At 43.8% G+C, this 19,545-nt stretch overlaps 2 protein-coding genes across 3 annotated transcripts in view; both read left to right on the forward strand.

Moving 5' to 3' along the window:
* abcc1 (ATP binding cassette subfamily C member 1 (ABCC1 blood group)) overlaps positions 1-19,545 on the forward strand; it is a 253,278-nt gene that overhangs the window by 207,117 nt on the left and 26,616 nt on the right. The window lies entirely within an intron of this gene.
* Positions 1-19,545, forward strand: part of LOC134012940 (myosin-11-like) — a 48,977-nt gene that overhangs the window by 23,295 nt on the left and 6,137 nt on the right. For both annotated transcript variants that reach the window (XM_062452624.1, XM_062452634.1), the window contains 11 exons: positions 215-421; positions 792-896; positions 1,053-1,205; positions 4,513-4,761; positions 5,087-5,299; positions 5,848-6,060; positions 6,368-6,529; positions 6,703-6,831; positions 8,394-8,482; positions 10,457-10,580; positions 13,071-13,279. In XM_062452624.1, the coding sequence (XP_062308608.1) occupies positions 215-421; positions 792-896; positions 1,053-1,205; positions 4,513-4,761; positions 5,087-5,299; positions 5,848-6,060; positions 6,368-6,529; positions 6,703-6,831; positions 8,394-8,482; positions 10,457-10,580; positions 13,071-13,279 (1,853 nt within the window). The remainder of the gene's footprint in view (positions 1-214; positions 422-791; positions 897-1,052; positions 1,206-4,512; positions 4,762-5,086; positions 5,300-5,847; positions 6,061-6,367; positions 6,530-6,702; positions 6,832-8,393; positions 8,483-10,456; positions 10,581-13,070; positions 13,280-19,545) is intronic.

A 19,545-nucleotide genomic window follows, 5' to 3' on the forward strand; every position in this document is an offset into this window, starting at 1 on the left:
ATACACACATACACACTCACATATACACACACACTCACACATTATGTACTAACAATCATATTTGCCTAAATGGACACACACCAATAATCTCAATTACATCCTCTCAACTTAGACTTCAACCGCCCCCCAAAAGGTAGATCTGAGCCCAGTTAACCCCTATGATCACTTTTCTCCATCATTTTTCTGTCCCTCTCCTCATCCCTCCATCCTCTAGATCAGGGCCAGCCTGGAGAAGGCAAAACAGGCTCTGGAGAAGGATTCATTGGACCTAGGTGCAGACCTTCACTCACTGACCAGCGCTAAGCAGGAAGTGGAACACAAGAAGAAGAAGGTAGAGTCCCTGCTGGCTGACCTGCAGTCACGCTTCAAAGAAAGCGAGACGCAGAAAGGGGAGCTGGGAGATAGAGTCTTCAAGATAACCGTGAGTGTTCAGTTCGACTCATTCTCCCTGTTTTTCTGCCTCCTGATAAAGAGAGACTCCTGTACTCCTGTACAGACTCCTGTACTGTACTCCTGTACTCTCTCTCTCTCTCTGTCCCTCTACCCCTCTTTTTATCACTTCTAATTTGTTTGTCTAATTTTTTTATATCCAACTTCTCATTTACAGTATAAAGGTGTCCCCCTCCCCCTCCCCCTCCCCCTCCCCCTCCCTCCCTCTCTCCCTCTCTCTCTCTCTCTCTCTCTCTCTCTCTCTCTCTCTCTCTCTGTCTCTCTCTCTCTCTCTCTCTCTCTCTCTCTCTCTCTCTCTCTCTCTCTCTCTCTCTCTCTCTCTCTCTCTCTCTCTCTGTCAGGCGGAGTTGGACAGTGTGACCAGTCTTCTGAGTGAGGCAGATGGGAAAAACATCAAGTTGAGTAAAGACGTGACCAGCCTGGGCTCTCAGCTGCAGGATGCACAGGTGATAGAGAGACACACATTGCAGATAACACTGATCTTTTTGTCTTTTCTCTGCTGTAAATTTTGTGGCTAATGTGGAATTTATCCGCATCTCTCTCCCCCTCTCTCTCTCTCTCCTCCCTTCTGCCTTCGTTCTTTCACCCCCCGGTGTCTCCAGGAGCTGCTGGCTGATGAGACTCGTCAGAAGCTGAGTGTGTCTGGGCGCCTGCGCCAGATGGAGGACGAAAGGAACAACCTGCTGGAGCAGCTGGAGGAGAATATGGAGGCCAAAAGGAACGTGGAGAGACAGGTGTCCAGCCTCAACATGCAGGTCAGTACTGGTACAGACAGGCAGGTAGCCAGGCAGGCAGACTGTTACCACCACATCACGCACAAAGAGGTGACACTACCAATACGTCATTATTCACCACACGATTCTATGGAAGCAAATCGTGACCAAAATTAAAATGCATTTCCAGAAATGCATTTTAATTTTAAGAATGTGGCTGCATTATTTGACTCATAAATGAAATTAGTAATCAATCATCCTATTTGCATTTTCTTCTTCAAGAGCGCTCAATCTTTCACTTAATTAAAATGAAAAAGAAATAGACAATTTTCAAAATATGCCCCAGCAAATAGATACCACAATTCAATTTGAAATGTAAAATTTGAAAATTAAAATGCATTTCCAGAAATGCTTTTTCATTTTAAGAATGTGGCTGCATTATTGGACTCAAATTTGAAAATTAAAATGTATTTCCAGAAATGCTTTTTCATTTTAAGAATGTGGCTGCATTATTTGACTCATAAATGAAATTAGTAATCAATCATCCTATTTGCATTTTCTTCTTCAAGACTGAACATTTTATGCCATAATCAAAAAGAAAACAGAGCGGACTTTTCATTTTCGTGTTCTGCCCGCAAAGAACTGCCCATAATTCGAAAACGAAAATGCATTCTGAAAAGCGGCTACTGACGTCAGAGTGACGTCAGTAGCCGCTCTTCTTCAGCTCCCTGCTGACCGAGCTACCCATCTTGTTCGGTAGGGGGCGGTGTGCACATCTGCATTGCATTACATTGCAAATGTGCCGGGAAATTGATTGAATTGCCGGGTCTTTAGAGCAGCGTTCCCCAACCGGTGCCCACCGGTACCGGTCCGTGGGTCATTTTGTACCGGGCCGCACAGAAAATAATTAATAACATTATTTCCTTATAATTGATTATCAGAGTCTGAAAGACGTTTTATTCTGAAAAATGACCGGATTTTCCTTCTCCGCGGGCCTTTTCCCCTGACCAAAAAAGCTCTGCAAAGACGTTTGTTTACTTATTTTTTAGCAAGTTTGTGGGCTTTATTGCGGTAACTATCACACCCGTCTCTTCCTCTTGACACATGACAGTGATAGTTACCACTCAATGAAGCCTGTTTGAGACAACAACTCTATCGGTGTTTTGGATGAAGGCTATCCTGAGATCGCCACTAAAGCACTGAAAACCCTGCTTCCATTTCCAACATCAAGCGGGATTTTCTGCCGTGACAGCAATCAAACAAAATTATGGAATAAACTGGATATAAGGAACGCATTTCGGGTGTCACTGTCGTAGCTTATAGTCTTGTTTACACACACACATCGAAAGCTATCTAGTAACAATATAACGATGGAAAACCAGGCTAAGAAACTTAAAGATGGGCTTGAAAAATTAAGAGACAAAAATACATCACATTCACTAGACAAGGTTTTGTCAATTGAAAAAACAGCTATGTTTATTTTACATAAAACTCCCAAAACTATTTTTCGCTCAAATCAGCTAAACTATTTTTCTTGCGCGCTCCGCGCGCTCGCATTAGGTGTGGAAGTCACTAACTGGGATCACATCAAACCCAGAATGTGCATGCATTAGCAGCGCAGCTGTCCAGGGCCTATCTTTCCTCCAGTCCGTCCCTGCCGGTCCGTGAAAATATGTCTTACATGAAAGCGGTCCGTGGCGCAAAAAAGGTTGGGGACCGCTGCTTTAGAGGACGCATCACAGATCATGGCGCTCCCTCAAATTGTGCAAACACTGTTAGAATTAGCTGAGCAGGTAGAATCTAATAATATATCTGAGTCTGATGCCCGTGACCGAGTAGAACAAGTCATAGAGAGCTTGGCTGCATACTCTGCCGTCACAGATTTACACATTAATAGTAGCTCTGCCACTGTTTTAGTCATTGTTTGACATCAGTTGCTCAGTCTGTGATGCGTACCCGGCGATTCAATAAATTTCCCGGCACATTTACAATGTAATGCAATGCAGATGTGCACACCGCCCCCTACCGAACAAGATGGTTAGCTTGGTCAGCAGGGAGCTGAAGAAGAGCGGCTACTGACGTCACTGCTGCGCCGCTCAGAATGCATTTTCGTTTTCGAATTATGGGAAGTTCTTTGCTAGCCTGGTCCTAACCAAACTCTCGTACATTGCATTTGTACAGAGAGTCTGGCCTCGCTCCATTGACTTCCTTGTAGGCGGGTACTCTGTTGAAGTTTAAAACTATTGGATCTGCCCAGAGCCACTCTGATCTGCCATAACCAATCGCTAGCGTTCGCCTTAGCCAATTCCTTCACCACTACTGTAACAGAGATAGCTGCCGTAGCTGGAAAATCAAACTGTTCCCGAACCCCGTGGGGAGGAGGGCCACAACATCATGGCCACAAACAAAACTCAGCAAAACTTTTTCTTGCTCCGGCTTTAGCTGTTGGATATTCGGCAGCGTTGCTACAACGGACCGAATGGCTTTGCTCGCATCTTTCTCCGCCGCCATTACGGAACTACAACACAAACTAGCGCACGACATCAACGTCATTGTTCTCAGCCACTCCCTCTGTTCGCTGATTCGCCGGTAGAAAATCAACCTGAAAAATCTGACTTACGTACCTCATGGCCAGAACTATGTACAGAAGCAAAAATAAAATCGAGCGGAAGTAAGTAGGAGGGCAGAGCCAGGCTAGTTCTTTGCGGGCAGAACACGAAAATGAAAAGTCCGCTCTGTTTTCTTTTTGATTATGGCATAAAATGTGCAGACTTGAAGAAGAAAATGCAAATGCAAATAGGATGATTGATTACTAATTTCATTTATGAGTCAAATAATGCAGCCACATTCTTAAAATGAAAAGCATTTCTGGAAATGCATTTTAATTTTCAAATTTGAGTCCAATAATGCAGCCACATTCTTAAAATGAAAAAGCATTTCTGGAAATGCATTTTAATTTTCAAATTTGAGTCCAATAATGCAGACACATTCTTAAAATGAAAAAGCATTTTAATTTTCAAATTTTACATTTCAAATTGAATTTTGGTATCTATTTGCTGGGGCATATTTTGAAAATTAAATCTCAAATGTCTACTTCTTTTTCATTTTAATTAAGTGAAAGATTGAGCACTCTTGAAAAAGAAAATGCAAACGCAAATAGGATGATTGATTACTAATTCCATTTATGAGTCAAATAATGCAGCCACATTCTTAAAATGAAAATGCATTTCTGGAAATGCATTTGAATTTTGGTCACGATTTGTTTCCATACGATTCAGTTTGAGTTTTAAAAGAATTATGATAAACATCTAAAACACATGATCACCCACATTACCCTGCTCCCTCCCAGCTGTCTGACGCCAAGAAGAAGTTCGAATATATATCAGGGACAGTCGAACAGCTGGAGGAAGTAAGGAAGCGCCTGCAGCGGGAACTAGAGGCAGCAGGTGGCGAGTATGAGGAAAAGGCGTCAGCCTACGACAAGCTGGAGAAGAGCAGGGGCCGGCTGCAGCAGGAGCTGGAGGACCTGCTCATGGACCTGGACAACCAGAGACAGCTGGTTTCCAACCTAGAGAAAAAGCAAAAGAAGTTTGACCAGGTCTGTGATGGCTTGTGAAAGGTTAATTGTTCAGACAAGATGTTTAGTAATAGTTTGTGGGTTGAGTGTGGAATGAGTTGTAAGTGATGCAATTTAGCTCTTGATTATTTTGCAGTTTGTTTTCTGCTATATGTAATTTTTTTTTAAACGGTAACAACATTTAAAACAACGGTTTTAGATGGCGCAGTGACAGTCACCCTCAGTCAGCAACTTTTTTTCAGGTGTTTCTCTTCTCCTCTCACTATGTTTCTTCCCATTCCACAATCTCATCCTCCTCCTCTCCCTACCCCCATTACTCCCCTCTCCCGCCACCCTTGTCCATTAGATGCTGGCGGAGGAGCGTTCTGTGTCAGCCAAGTGCGGCGAGGAGAGAGACCGGGCGGAGGCGGAGGTCCGGGATAAGGAGACGCAGGCTCTGGCACTGGGACGGGCGCTGGATGAGATGCGCCGCACCCAGGAGGAGGCAGAGAAGAGCAACAAGGCCCTCCGTGCCGAGATGGAGGACCTGATCAGCTCCAAGGATGACGTGGGCAAGAACGTGAGACATTCCTTTCTAGAAGACTACGGGGGGCTGAATTGGCACATGGGCAGCATTAAAGAGGTGCTACCCTATCTTTTTCTCCCTTCCTCTCTCACCCCCCCTCCACTCTCCTCCTTCACCCATCCCCACTCCCTACTCCCCACCCATCCTCTACCATCCTCCAATCCTCTACCATCCTCCCCTTTGCTCATCCTCTACCACTTTTAAAGTTACTAGCTACTCAGCATGCCACCATTTTGTTGTTATATCACCAGTTTTTCTCTTGTTGTCTGCTCTCTAGGTTTTCTTGCACCTGTTATGTGCCACCCCATTTAGCCTATCTTGTACACGCTGTCGGTGCGGTGCGCAAGCACAAGGCAATAGGTCTGACACAAATGGGCTAGAATCAAACACTGTACACAAGTAGCGCTCATGAGAGTTATTCAGATGCCTTTAGAGAAGACTACTGTTCTACACTACTGGATGTATAGAGTGATTGTGTTACACCCCAAGCCCGAATATGTTAGCGGGTGCTAACGTAAAGCCCTGTCTACCTCCCTCCCCAGGTCCACGAACTGGAGAAGGCCAAGCGCAGCCTAGAGGCGCTTGTGGAAGAGATGCGCGTCCAGATGGAGGAGCTGGAGGACGAGCTGCAGGTGGCAGAGGATGCCAAGTTGCGTCTGGAGGTCAACAACCAAGCCCTGAGGGCACAGTGCAACCGTGAGCTACAGGCTCGTGACGAGATGGACGAGGAAAAGAAGAGGCAGCTCCTCAAACAGGTATCAGTCTGTGAGATAAACTCTACACTGTGTCCCATTACCACTACTTAAATCTCACACCAGCCATTTGAGCTACAGTTTTCCTCCCAACTCCCTCTGCCCCCTCTCCCTTTCTCCTCCCATCTCCAACCCCTCCCTCTTTCTCCTCCCATCTCTCCCCCTCTGTCTCTTCCCATCTCTTTCCCCTCCTTCCTCTGTCTCCTCCTATCTCCCATTTCTGTCTCCTCCCCTCTCCCCCTCTCTGTCTCCTCCCATCTCTCTCTGTCCCCTCCCTGTCTCCTCTTATCTCTTCCTCTGTTGCCGGCAGGTACGTGAGCTGGAGGCGGAGCTGGAGGACGAGAGGAAGCAGCGTGGCCTGAACATGGCGGGCAGGAAGAAAATGGAGGGCGAGCTGCAGGACCTGGAGGAGCAGGCAGAGAGCGCAGGCAGGGGGCGGGACGAGGCCGTAAAGCAGCTGCGTAAGATCCAGGTCTGGGTTGTATATGCACTGATTGTCATACACACAAAAACACATGGTTCCTAAAACCTTGCTTTCTGGGGCCTGAGATACAGTATATCTCTCCTCCTCCCTACCATTTCCTCTGCTCTGAATTTCCCTAAACCCTTCTTTGCTTCTTCCACCTCTGCTTGTCTCCTTCCCAGGGCCAGATGAAGGACCTCCAGAGGGAGCTTGAGGACTCTCGGGTAGCCCAGAAGGAGGTGCTGGTCTCAGGCAGGGAGTCTGAGAGGAGAGCCAAGGCCTTGGAGGCTGAAATCATGCAGCTCCAAGAGGTTTTGTAGACATACACAACCACACGCTGTGTCCCAAAATGTCCAGTTCTGCACTTATAACCTTGCTTTCTTTCAGTAGTATGCTCACTTTCTACCCTCTGTCTATCTCTTCCTCTCACCTTGTTTTTACACTATTTAACTTCCGCTATAACCATCCCAAACTTACTATTTACTAATTACCTACTGTACCTACCTACGTACCATTTACCTACTTATCTACTTAATATTTACCTACCATTTTCCAACCTACCGATATACTTACTATTTATCCACCTACCAACCTATCCAACTACCTACCATCTCTATGTACTTCACTTCATCTCCCTTCTATCCCCTTCTTAAAGTATTTTACAATCGCTATGACAATTTTTTCAATACTTAAAAACAAGTTTCCTAAACTCTTGACACAGTTAGCACAACATTTGTCTGTGTTGGCTATACAATTAACACATTTCTTGTTGCTTTGACACAAAATGCAATCGATTTTTACTGCCCAATTTACCAAACCTTTCACACTGTATGTCAGAACAGATAACATCATGTTCAAAACCTAACTTATTGGCTAAAGTCAAAGTGAACAGCTGTTCATATTGTGAATTGAAACACAAATATATCCCCTGTATTTTATTCCATTGCTACAACAGCTGGTTGAAGTTATGCAAACAAATCACAGCTGATTCCCAACTAGGAAACACTCAGGTGTTGAGGTTCTTTCAATCGCATGACCATATGGTATATAAAGAGGACCTCTTTGGGCTGATCTTGTGTGGAAAAAGAACAATATAGAGCAACACCAAGAAAGTAAAAAAAATGCCTGCATGAGGGAGAGGAAGACAAGTACCAGGACAAGGGAGAGGAGTGGGACAAGGGCAAGGGAGAGAGAGAGGAGTTAGAATGCGTGGTAGCGCTCAGAGAAGGGTCAGAGCTAGGGTAACTGATGACATACTGTAAATGGCAGCGATATTGCATATTTCTTTTATCTTGCAGTAATGTCCTGTTGCAAATGAAGCCTTTACTGCAGCAATTCTCTGTATTCTTTTTTCATAAACCGTACATTCTATAAAGCTACTCTGAGATGGGTCATTAATTTTTTGTACTGAATTTCTGCAGCAAAAGAAACAAAATGCATGCATTTACTAAACACAACAAAACAAATGTAGAGGCTTCAAAAGAAACTGCATTGCAAAACACAATCTATGATCCATATACTGTGAAACCTGACACAAAAGAATGTAGTTTCTGTAATTCTATCTGATGTTAGTGTTTTTATGACATTGTGACATTGACTAAATGTTCCTGTTGAAAGAGAACATGTTAGTGCTTTGGTAGACATGGTTTATTGTTTAGTGTATGTGTGTGTTATGAAAATTAGTGTTGGAGTTTAGTTAACAATGTGTGATTTTGAGCATGAAATTAACCGTTTTACCAATCGTGAGTTGTAGGTGCGTTGGTGCGTTAAGAGTTTAGGAAAATTGTTAAAAGTATTGGGAAAAAAAGCTTAGCGATTGTAGAAAACTGTATTACCATCTTCAACCCCCATTCCATCCATCCCCCATTCATAGGGACTGTCCACAGCCGAGAGGACCCGGAAGCAGGCTGAAACAGAGAGAGACGAGCTGTCTGAGGAGCTGGCCAGCAACACGTCTGGGAAGTGAGTGACTGTGTCGGATACAGGCACCCTTGGGCCTTAGGTTGCAAAGGGGTGGAAAGTTTCTGGAAACTTTTCATGGGTTAAGCCTGTTGAGTTAAGCTGGGGAATTTTGGAAATATTCAAAGCTGAGAACTTCACTGGAATGATATACAACATTTACATTCCCTGTTATAGGCTAACCTGTAATTTAGCTAATTTCCAGTTAATTCTTGTTAATTCCCATAAATTCCCATGGAAAGCTTCCCATTTAGAAAATTCCAGGAATTTTGCAACCCTACTTGGGCCTGTTACGAACCCTGTGGCTCTAGCAGTCTAGGGTAGGTGGTACAGAGACCCGTAACATTGAACTCATGCAAGTCAGTGCAGTGTAAGGCGCACAGCGAGAACAATCGACACAGATCAACCAAAGCTACCGTCAAACATCAATGTTTAATATAAACACACGGTAAAGGGGGTTAGGGAAAGGGGTTGAGCTGGACCCAAGAAATGAAAGAATATAACCAAAACACCCCTAACTGAACTTGCTTGCCTGAAGTTCTCTAGGCTGACTACTAACTCAAATACAGGGGGTGGTCCACTCAGTTCTAACTAGTGTGCTTAGACAACATACAGGTTGTGTATGCCCAAGGGCGACTTGCTAAGAACCCCCTTTTCCCAGGGACATGGGGATAAACAACACACACAGGTATAACAGGGACTTAAACAGCTAACAGAAAACAACTGACTAGATGACAGTAGACAAAACCCCACAGCAGGCCATACTCACATGAAACACATATAACAGAATGAGGTGTATGCTGAACTAAGTGGGGGACGCATGTAAGAAATGTTTGTATGTGTGTCAATGTGGTGGAAAACAAAAAGAGTCCTCCTGGCGATCCAACTGACTGGGTTCTTATACTGGGAGGTGCGAGGCAATTAGGACGGGTGTCCGCTGATTGGTCCCTCCACAGTCAGGCAAGGCGGGGAACACCAAGGAGCTTAATCAGGAACATAGGCAACACCTGAGGAAACTACAGGAGGGAGAAACCACAAACGCATATAGGGGAGACCTGCATGCGTAACAGGGCCTTCTTTTCTTGGTCTGAGGCCCCGTTTACACGGAGGAAAAACGCATATATCTTCATGTGGTTTGGCCTTTCATTTACACGAAAACTGAGGTTTTATCATGGAAAACAATCATTTCTGAAAACTCTGGCCAAAGTGGAGATTTCTGAAAACTAAAAAAGTTTTAGGTTCTCAAACGTCACAGTATGCGACAAAAAATGCATCACGTCATGTGAGCGTCCTATGTTTGTAGTAATGTAATCATAGACATATATACATGTCTATGAATGTAATGGGGTCATTTATTTGTGAATCGCGTTACATTTTTGAATCACGAAATACATTTGTGCATCACATTACATTTATTTGTGAATCATCCAAACAAATGAACCTCGCGCCATATTTACTATTGAAAGGAAAAGGAAGTCGATCGTGTTATTCGTAGTTGTTGTTGATTTTGAGAATTCTGATTGGTTTGCAGGGCTTTATCCTTCTTGTTACACTGCCGCCTACAGGTTTGGCATGGTTATGATAGCGCTCGGGGGCGTATTTATGCGGGTTAATGTAAACAGAAACATTTTTGAAAACGATCTTGTGTGTACAACGTTATTTTTGAAAACGGAGGGGCAGAAATATTCGTTTCTATAAATACCCGGCTATGTGTAAATGTGGCCTGAGACAGTATCTGTAAAGAAGACTGGGAAGGAGAAAGATGTTTCAAACAGCCTCCTCCTTACCAAACCTATGGAGACAATAACCCTGCCTGTATACTGATCCAGTTTATTTTTGTCACCCTCCTCCTTCTCTCATCCTCTTCTTTCTCCTCCCTTCCACGTCTCCCCTTCATCCTTTTTCCTTCCTCCTCCTCTCCTTCCCCTAATTTGCCCCAATCTCCTGCCACCCTTCTCCTATTCCTCTCCTCCTCAGGTCAGCTTTCTCTGATGACAAGCGGCGCCTGGAGGCCAGGATCAGTCAGCTGGAGGAGGACCTGGAGGAGGAGCAGGCCAACGTGGAGACCCTCAATGACCGCCTCAGGAAGACCCAACAGCAGGTGGTACAGCGTGTGCACTAGGAAGGATATAGGGAAGAAGAATGTGTACAGGGAAGGGTATAAAGGAGAAGTGTGTACTAGGAAGGGAATAAGGAGAAGGAAGGTGTACTAGGAAGGGTAACAAGGAGTGTGTACAAGAAAGAGTATGGAGAGATCTGTCCACTGGGAAAAGGATTGCACTACAAACAGTTTAGAGATGACTATGGACTAGGTAGTGCATAGAAAGGACTGTGCACTAGAGAGGGTATAGGGAGGAGTGTGTGCTAGAGGGGATATAATAATAATAATAAGACTTTATTTATATAGCACATTTCATACAAGAATTGCAGCTCAAAGTGCTTTACATAAAATCAATAAAAATAATACTATAAGTAATAAAACCCTTCTGAACACAGGCCGCAGTCTTTGCGGTAATCCAGAACAATCTCAGATCTTTTGTAGAGCAGTCCAGAACCTATGTTACTCAAGCCTTTTGATTCAAATCCTAAACACACAATCTCAGACCTTTTGCAGAGCAGTCCAGAACCTATGTTGCTCAAGCAGGGTTTCCCGCAGCACTTTTCAGTTAAGGCGGCTGCCTAAGCAACACACGCCTGCCGCCTTAACTACGTTGTCCAAAAAATATATGTATATATATATATTATAGCGATATCCGCCGTGTTACTGTCCTGTTTTCTCCATTCCAAACTGTGACCAACGCCAGTCTCCCTTCTCTGCAGAACGCATTAGTCTATAGCAGGGGTTCCCAAACTTTTCAGCCCACGACCCCTAAAATAATGGTGCCAGTGACTCGCGACCCCCGCATCCACGGAGGTGGTTTATGTATACCTGGGAGTAAAAATAGGCCCTGGACTTTGATCCAGACCGGCCCACCAGAACCGGCCACGACACCACAGCTAACCTGCTACTGCATGCACATTCAGAGTTTGATGTGACGCTAGTTCGGGAGTTTGATAGTTAGAGCGCGCATAGCGCACGAGGAAAACATTTTTTGGCCTTTATTTGAGCGCAAAATATTTTTGGAGCTTTGTGTAAAATAAACAGCCGTTTTTCAATTGGTAAAACCTTGTCTAGTGAAGGTGATGTATTTTTGTCTCTTCAGCCCCACCCTTACGTTTCTTAGCCTGGTTTTCCATCGTTATTCTTCTCCCGGTGCTCCCGATGGCCAGTCCGCTACTGCGGGGCTGTGCCGCGGTGGTGGATTTTCAAGTCATATTATTTAAAATTCTCGTGCTGTCAGGGGGTGCTGCAGCACTCTCAGCACCCATAGTTCCCGCGGCCATGGGTATTCCCTCTCCACTGAAATCCAAAACTCAGCCAGTGTCTTGGCTGAGAACGCTGCCTTTAACGTTCGGTCGCTTAACAGTTCAACTAATGCGTCCTCCTGGTTGGATGTCAGATGGTTTGCCGTACTTACAGTGATCAAAAGGCTGATGGCTTTTTTATTTGCATGCATTAATTTAACTACTATTTTTAACTTGTTAAAATTTTGGCTAAAATATGCTATTTCTAATTGTTTAAAATGTTCCTTGATTTCTGGAAATCATCTCGCGACCCCCCCTCGCTGTCTCGCGACCCACCGGGGGGTCGCGACCCCCACTTTGAGAACCACTGGTCTATAGCACAAACGAGCCCCCCCCAATATAAATAAAATATTACAAAACACAGGCCGCAATATTTGCGGGAATGCAAAACACAATCAATAAAAACAATATTACAAGTCAGAACACAAGCCGCAGTCTTTGCGGGAATCCAAAAAATCTATAAAAAACTATGATACAACTGATAAAAGTAATAAAACCCTTCTGAGATCAAATTTGTTAAATGCTTTGGTAAAAACATTTTAAGCTGTCTTTTGAAAATGTCTATATATATAGGGAGGAGTATACATAGGGAGGGTATAGGGAGGAATGTGCACCGGGTGGGATATAGGGAGGAGTGTGCTCTAGGGAGGGTATAGGGGGGAGTGTGTGCTAGGGAGGATATAGGGAGGAGTGTACACAGAAAAGCACTGGTAGAACTGTGTACCTTGTATGTCTCAAGGTGAAAGCCAAAATAGAGAACCTCAATAGTCCAAGGAAGAGCATCTCTCCACTTTTGACCTCAAACCCCCCCTAAGCTAGCCTATCACCAGAACAATTCACAAATGTGCATTAGTCTTGAACCTCTGTTAATTTCAGATTTCCAAGGGGCATCATCAACGGGCGCAGACCAAAATGCAGTTGGATGCAATTGTATAGATACAACCAATCAGACAATGCCTAAATGGCTCTCTTCTGTACAGTCATTGTATGGAACCCACCTCAAATCAGATACACGGTTGTAATTGGCCTGACCAGATTCTGGTCGGATGGAAATCTGTTTGAATGGGAGGGTGGCCAGACCCATCTTCCTGAGCAAATAAACCATTAGCTGGCTGATTCGTCTGGTTCCCAGGCCACCCCTTACCCTCCCCCTCCCCTTACCCACCTCCTCCCCATCCACCCTCAGATTGAGCAGTTTAGCGAGGAGCTGCAGGCGGAGCGCTCCTTCTCTCAGACAAGAGAGGGCGCCAGGCAGCAGCTTGAGCGGCACAACCGGGACCTCAAGGCCAAGCTCCAGGATATGGAGAGCCAGGGCCGCTCCAAGCTCAAGACCTCCATCGCTGCCCTGGAGGCCAAGCTGCACCACGTGGAGGAGCAGCTGGACATAGAGAGCAGGTGGGGGAGGCAGTGTATGGTGGGAAATGTAGTCTGTGTACACGTGATAAACTGCAAGTGCATTAACAGGTTGGATAGGAAATAAGTGTTTTTCAATCATGTAACAAAATAAATCAAACTATAGCGGTACTACGTAAAAATCAATTAATGAATACTTTGAGGTTGTATAGTTTGTTAACTGACTAGTGCACAGTGCCCCTGATGCAGTCAGTGATAAAGATGTCAGTGAAACACACAAATACAGATTACTTGAACTACAGATAGTACATAGTGCCTGTGATAAAATTGGTGGCACACACACACAAGAATCCTGGAAATATAGATATGGCAAAGTGCCCGCGATGATGTTGGTGACACACACAGATGTCTGGATGACATTTCTTCTCAGTGGTTTTGGTACCTATATTTCTCAGAACACAACTGAAATTCTATGTAATCTCTGAAGTACTTGTTCAACCTCCACATCTATTCTAGTCAAATTGCCAATGCTGTGGTAGCTTTCATTCATGCAAATGATTATGTAGCTTTCATTTGTCTACTGTTTCCTACGTTATTGGTGGCAAGGCCGCGAAGCGGCGAAGCCACCTTAACCCTTGTGTTATCTTCGGGTCATTCTGACCCATCAGTCATTGTAACCCACCGTCGTATTGCGACAAATTTACCGCATACAAAAACAAAGTGAAGCATTTTCTTTTAACCGTTGGGCTGTCTCAGACCCCCCACATTGCAAAGGTTAAAAGAAAATTATTTGTATTTGTTTTTTTTATTGGATAAAATTGGGCAAACACAACGATGGTTCGTTATAAACCTTTGGGTCTTGTGACCCGAAGGCAGCACAAGGGTTAAGTGTTTCTACCTATTCTTATTGGGTGTGCTTTGCCTTCGGCAAGGGCACAACCTTTGTTCTCTCACATATATATTATTGGGTGTGCTTTGCCTTCGGCAAGGGCACAACCTTTGTTCTCTCACATATATATTATTGGGTGTGCTTTGCCTTCGGCAAGGGCACAACCTTTGTTCTCTCACATATATATTATTATTATTAATTATTTTTGCCCCCCTAAAAGTCAGTAAATATTTGGCCTACATAGACAACCTAGGAGTCAAAAGCTTCGTGTTGGTAGCGATTGAGTTGCTTGTATTTTTATTTACGTTCCGTTGCATGGTTTAAGTAGAAATTAAGTTTTTGTGGAGAAAAGTGAAGTTAACGGTGGCTAACTTGCTAGCCACAATCACTACAATATAAGCTGATATTATTAAGGAAGTACATCTACTTTCGGAAACAGTAGTCTACTATTTCACTGAAGCATTAGCATCATGACATTAGCCTCTGTTGCCCGGGCAACACATACTACAGCGGTCTATGATGCATCTGTTTTCAATCGTTAAAATAAACATTCACAAATACATTTTCGTTGTAAGATTTATTATGACATTAGATTACAAGTAACGATTTGTGGGTGAAATTATCATTACCTGTGGTGTCAAACCAGTGTAGCTCACTGCAACGCTGTAGCCTAGTCTAGTAGCTAACAAAAACATCTCAACAGCTGTTTCCAGTAGGAAGTCAAACGGCGGCACATGTTCGGCACTACCCTTACTTAAATCAAGTCTTTCAATAGGTGAAACTATCTGACTACTAACCTGAACTCCATTGCCACAGCTTATAAACTTTGTCAATCTGTTCATGAAAATGATTCATTTCAGCCTAAACCGTACAACGGAACGTTAAATCGAATTCAACCAACGCAATCGCTACCAAGACGACCACAGTCTAGTACTACTATAGTAGTACAATTTACCGTGGCAGCTTCTCCACACAGGGCTATATCGCATTGTTACTGACAATGATCGCTACCACTGAGATTTTTATGAATCAGGGATTTCCCCCTAAATAATTGTCAAGCTTATTTACGTTTTTGGGGGCATATTTTCGGTTAGCAGATGGTACTATTTGAATCGCGATTCCATCAGAGATAGCTACTGCCGGGTAACGTCGTTGTTAGAATAAGCTTCAAAGGGGGTTCTTTATTAATGAATTAATGCAATATGAGTAGGCTAAATGCCTAAAATATCACGAGAAGGGAAAAACTTAAAATGACGTTTAAGTCAAAGTTTAAGTCATATATCGCTCTGGATAAGAGTGTCTGCTAAATGACTAAATGTAGAGATTAGGTCCATTTTTACATCGGTCTGCCAAATGTATTCGTTTTGATTTAACTATGAGGCTGCTGATCACCATTCCCTCTTGCAAGGGAAATGAGAAGACAACTAGCCTATTTCATTCACTCGTAGTTTGAGTTGTAAATGAGCAGAAAAAAATATGCTTTTAAATCTATGTAATCTTTATAAATAATAAGTAGGCCCTATGCATTTTTATATAAAATATACAGAAATATCAGTTGTAAAAATGTCATTAAAAAACGGACCCCTGTGCAACCGACGCAAGCAAGCACACCCTACAATTTCCCCAGAAATTGTACCCTCTCTTGTTATTTATAAAGATTACATAGATTTAAAAGCATCTTTTTTTTGCTGCTCATTTACAACTCAAAATACGAGTGAAGTGTAGAATGAAAGATGTCTTCTCATTTCCCCTGCAAGAGGCAGCCTCATAGCTGGATCAAAACAAATACATTTGGCAGACCGGTGTAAACATTGACCTAATCTCTATGACAAACGTCCTTTTAAGTTTTCCCTTCTCGTGATATTTAAAGGCATTTAGCCTACTCATATTGCATTCATTCATTAATAAAGAACCCCCTTTGAAGATTATTCTACGACGTTACCGGTGTTGTCGCCCAACTGGTTTCCACGCTAACTGGTTCCCCAGCTGTGCGTTCACATATCAGTCTTCCTCTATCACCTGATACGTCACAAATTCACAAACATATTACTAGCGATTTTCAAGTCGGATCGCATATTTGCTGCGGCGAATATGAAAGTATAGGCTACGTGCGCACTACATTACATCCATTCACGACAAAATAAATGGAGACAAAATAAAACATTAGCAGGCTCGCATGAAGTGGGATTCGATCGCACTAGAGCAAAAACACGTATTTCACCAAAGAACATTGCTTTACACTGCGAGCTATTGAAGCAGTCAGGTCGTTCAGCTATTCAGTCACAAATTGATTAACTACGAAGGACGTCAGGCAACATTTTGTTTTGGTTTCTTCTGAAACAACTTGTTACCGTTGACACTACCCGAATGTAGGCTACTAAACGTATTTGAGCATCCAGGTAACTTTGTGGGGTTTCTATGATAGGCCTACATTCATTTGTATTTTGTTTCTAACAAACACACAACACATGTATTGGCATCATATTTCATTTATTATGTGAAGCACTACACATACAGTGTTCGCATTTAAGCTGATATTGTCAGCGACGATCTTACTTTGCAATATGTGGTGTCATTAAGGGGCTGTGATATCTTGGTAAATATGACTATTGCCTCGAGACAACTCCAAATACGTGTTTAGTAGCCTACATTCGAGTAGTGTCTACGGTAGTTATTTCAGAAGAACCAAAACAACATGTTGCCTGAAAGGGGTGATTGACTGGGTTTTTTGGGGGTATTTCACACTGTTCCTTAAGGTCTCCGAATAGGGTATGTAACATTGGTTGGGTTGGCCCGGGTGCTGTTCTGTGCCCCCTGATAGATCCTCTGAAATTTTCCCGGGAAAAAACACTAGCTTTTCTCCTTTTATACTATGCTCATCAATATTTAGATGAGCTGCGCGCTGATTGGTTGGTTTTCAACGAGTGAAGCTGGGGAGCAAAAACGCAACACGGCCAACAGCACTCACTGAAACACCGAAGGTGTAGACTTGAAATAAAAACGCGCAAATCAATCTATTGTGTCTACACAACACTGTTTTCAACAGATTGACTAGATATCATTTGAAATGATAACGTTTGTTGTTTCCACTTCTGTTGTCGAAGCAAACTGGATTGACTTAGGTGGGTAGAACGTTACAGCTTATAGCAACCAAACTATATCGTGATTCAACTCAGCTTCAGTTAGCTAGCTCTACTGTAGACATCTTGCTGAAAAATAACCTGACAAAGATCTGGACAAACATGCATCGTGAATTGTAGATTTACATAACAACACGGGTTATTTATTTGAATGAAACAGTCAGGAACATGAAACAACGTTAGCCCCATAAACTAGCCAATAAACTAGGCTAAATCATCACACATTCTACCGTGCTCTTGCGTTAGCAAGCTAAACTAGTTTACATGCCTACAGTCTAGGGGTTTTCGCTATCTAGCTGTTCTTGCATTCCTTGCAAATCAGCGTTAATAAAAAGCAGATGAGCTAGAGTCTAGCTAACATTGATTAGACGGGCATGGGTGATGTTTGTCTATACCGTAGCGTAGAAGATCCCTGTGCAGTTCGACCCTCGACACATTTGCTCGAACCATTTCACCAAGGACGGTTTTGAAAACCTGGGACAATGTAGCTAAAGCAGGATTTGCTATGAAGCTGTTGCTGAAAAGAGGTGCGTTCCGACCTTATGATGTTCATCACAGCCGCAAGCTGTAGTATGATTTTGTCGGTAACAGTTATTAGCAATGCTAACGTGTCCTGTATCAAGCACCTGCCTTTCTCCAGTTATTTCAAATAGATAATCTAGACAGGCGTTAGCAATAGGCCAGACTGCTATTTGTTTTCTGGCTATTTTTTCGGAAGCTTCCCTTCTAATGCCGACTACAGCTAGTCTAGCTAGAGTCATTTGCTAAGTAAAGTATGTTGATGTGTTTAGAAACTTATTTAGAATTCTACCTATGCTAGATACAGGAGACGTTAGCATTGCTAATAACTGTTACCGACAAAATCATACTGTAGCCTACTTACAGCTTGCGGTTGCGATGAGCGTACGGTCGGAACAGCACATCTTTTCAGGTTCAGCTTTTAGCAAATCCTGCTTGAAATTGTCCATGGTTGTCAAAACTGTCTTGGGTGAAATGTTCAGAGCAAATGAATAATTGAGTGTCGAACTTCGCCGGGATCTTCTCATAGACAAACAGCAGCCATGCCTGTCGAATGTTTGGCTCCTTGGGAAGACTGAGTGTTAGCCTTCCCTGTACAGCCTGGAACACAGCATTTACGACCATGGTCCATTTTCAATATCCTTGTTATACTTCAAAACGTTATTCTTTGTAATTGCTTAGAAGTAGCCTACACAGAGCAGCGCGCAGCTAAACTAGCATCGGAGATCTACGCTACCTCGGACTGGGCAAGAACACCAGTGAGTGGGCTGGTCTGGATGTACATTTTGGGGCGTGACAAAGATACAGACCAGAGCCAAAAAAGGCGGTCCCCGGACTGACGTCAGTTCGGTGGCTTTGTTGAAAAGCTAGCGTTTTACAGTCACATTTTTTCATTTTGAGATTTGCATAGGATCGGTGCGGAGTCCGCAGTGATGCAGGCTCTGCATCGGTCCGTTGTGGTGAAGAAGGAGCTGAGTCGAAAGGTGAAGCTCTCTATTTACCAGTCGATCTACGTTCCTACCCTCACCTATGGTCATGAACTGTGGGTAGTGACCGAAAGAACGAGATCGCGAATACAAGCGGCCAAAATGAGTTTTCTCCGCAGGGTGTCCGGGCTCTCCCTTAGAGATAGGGTGAGAAGCTCGGTCATCCGGGAGGGGCTCAGAGTAGAACCGCTGCTCCGCCGCTTCGAGAGGGGCCAGTTGAGGTGGCTCGGGCATCTGATAAGGATGCCTCCTGGACGCCTCCCTGGTGAGGTGTTCTGGGCACGTCCCACTGGGAAGAGGCCCCGGGGAAGACCCAGGACACGCTGGAGGGACTATGTCTCTCGGCTGGCCTGGGAACGCCTCGGGGTCCCCCAGGAAGAGCTGGTGGAAGTGGCCGGGGAGAGGAAAGTCTGGGCCTCCCTGCTTAGGTTGCTGCCCCCGCGACCCGACCCCCGGACAAGCGGAAGATGATGGATGGATGGATGGATTTGCATAGGAAAGAGGTGTCAATTGACTTTGAGGTTCACTGTATGTTCATTTTACCCACCGAACTGTCGTTATTCAACTATGACAAGGTAAAATCGGTTTTGCAATCAATCACCCCTTGAAGGCCAACTTAGTTCATAAATCCGTGACTGAATTACATAAATTCCCATGTGCTTCAGTAGCTCGTGGTGTAATGCTATGGACTACAAAGATGGATGTGTTTTTGCTCGTGGGATCGAATCCCACTCGAATATTTTATTTTTCTTAACTTCCATTTATTATGGCGTG

The sequence above is a fragment of the Osmerus eperlanus genome, chromosome 2, assembly GCF_963692335.1.
Source record: "Osmerus eperlanus chromosome 2, fOsmEpe2.1, whole genome shotgun sequence".
Taxonomy (NCBI): domain Eukaryota; kingdom Metazoa; phylum Chordata; class Actinopteri; order Osmeriformes; family Osmeridae; genus Osmerus; species Osmerus eperlanus.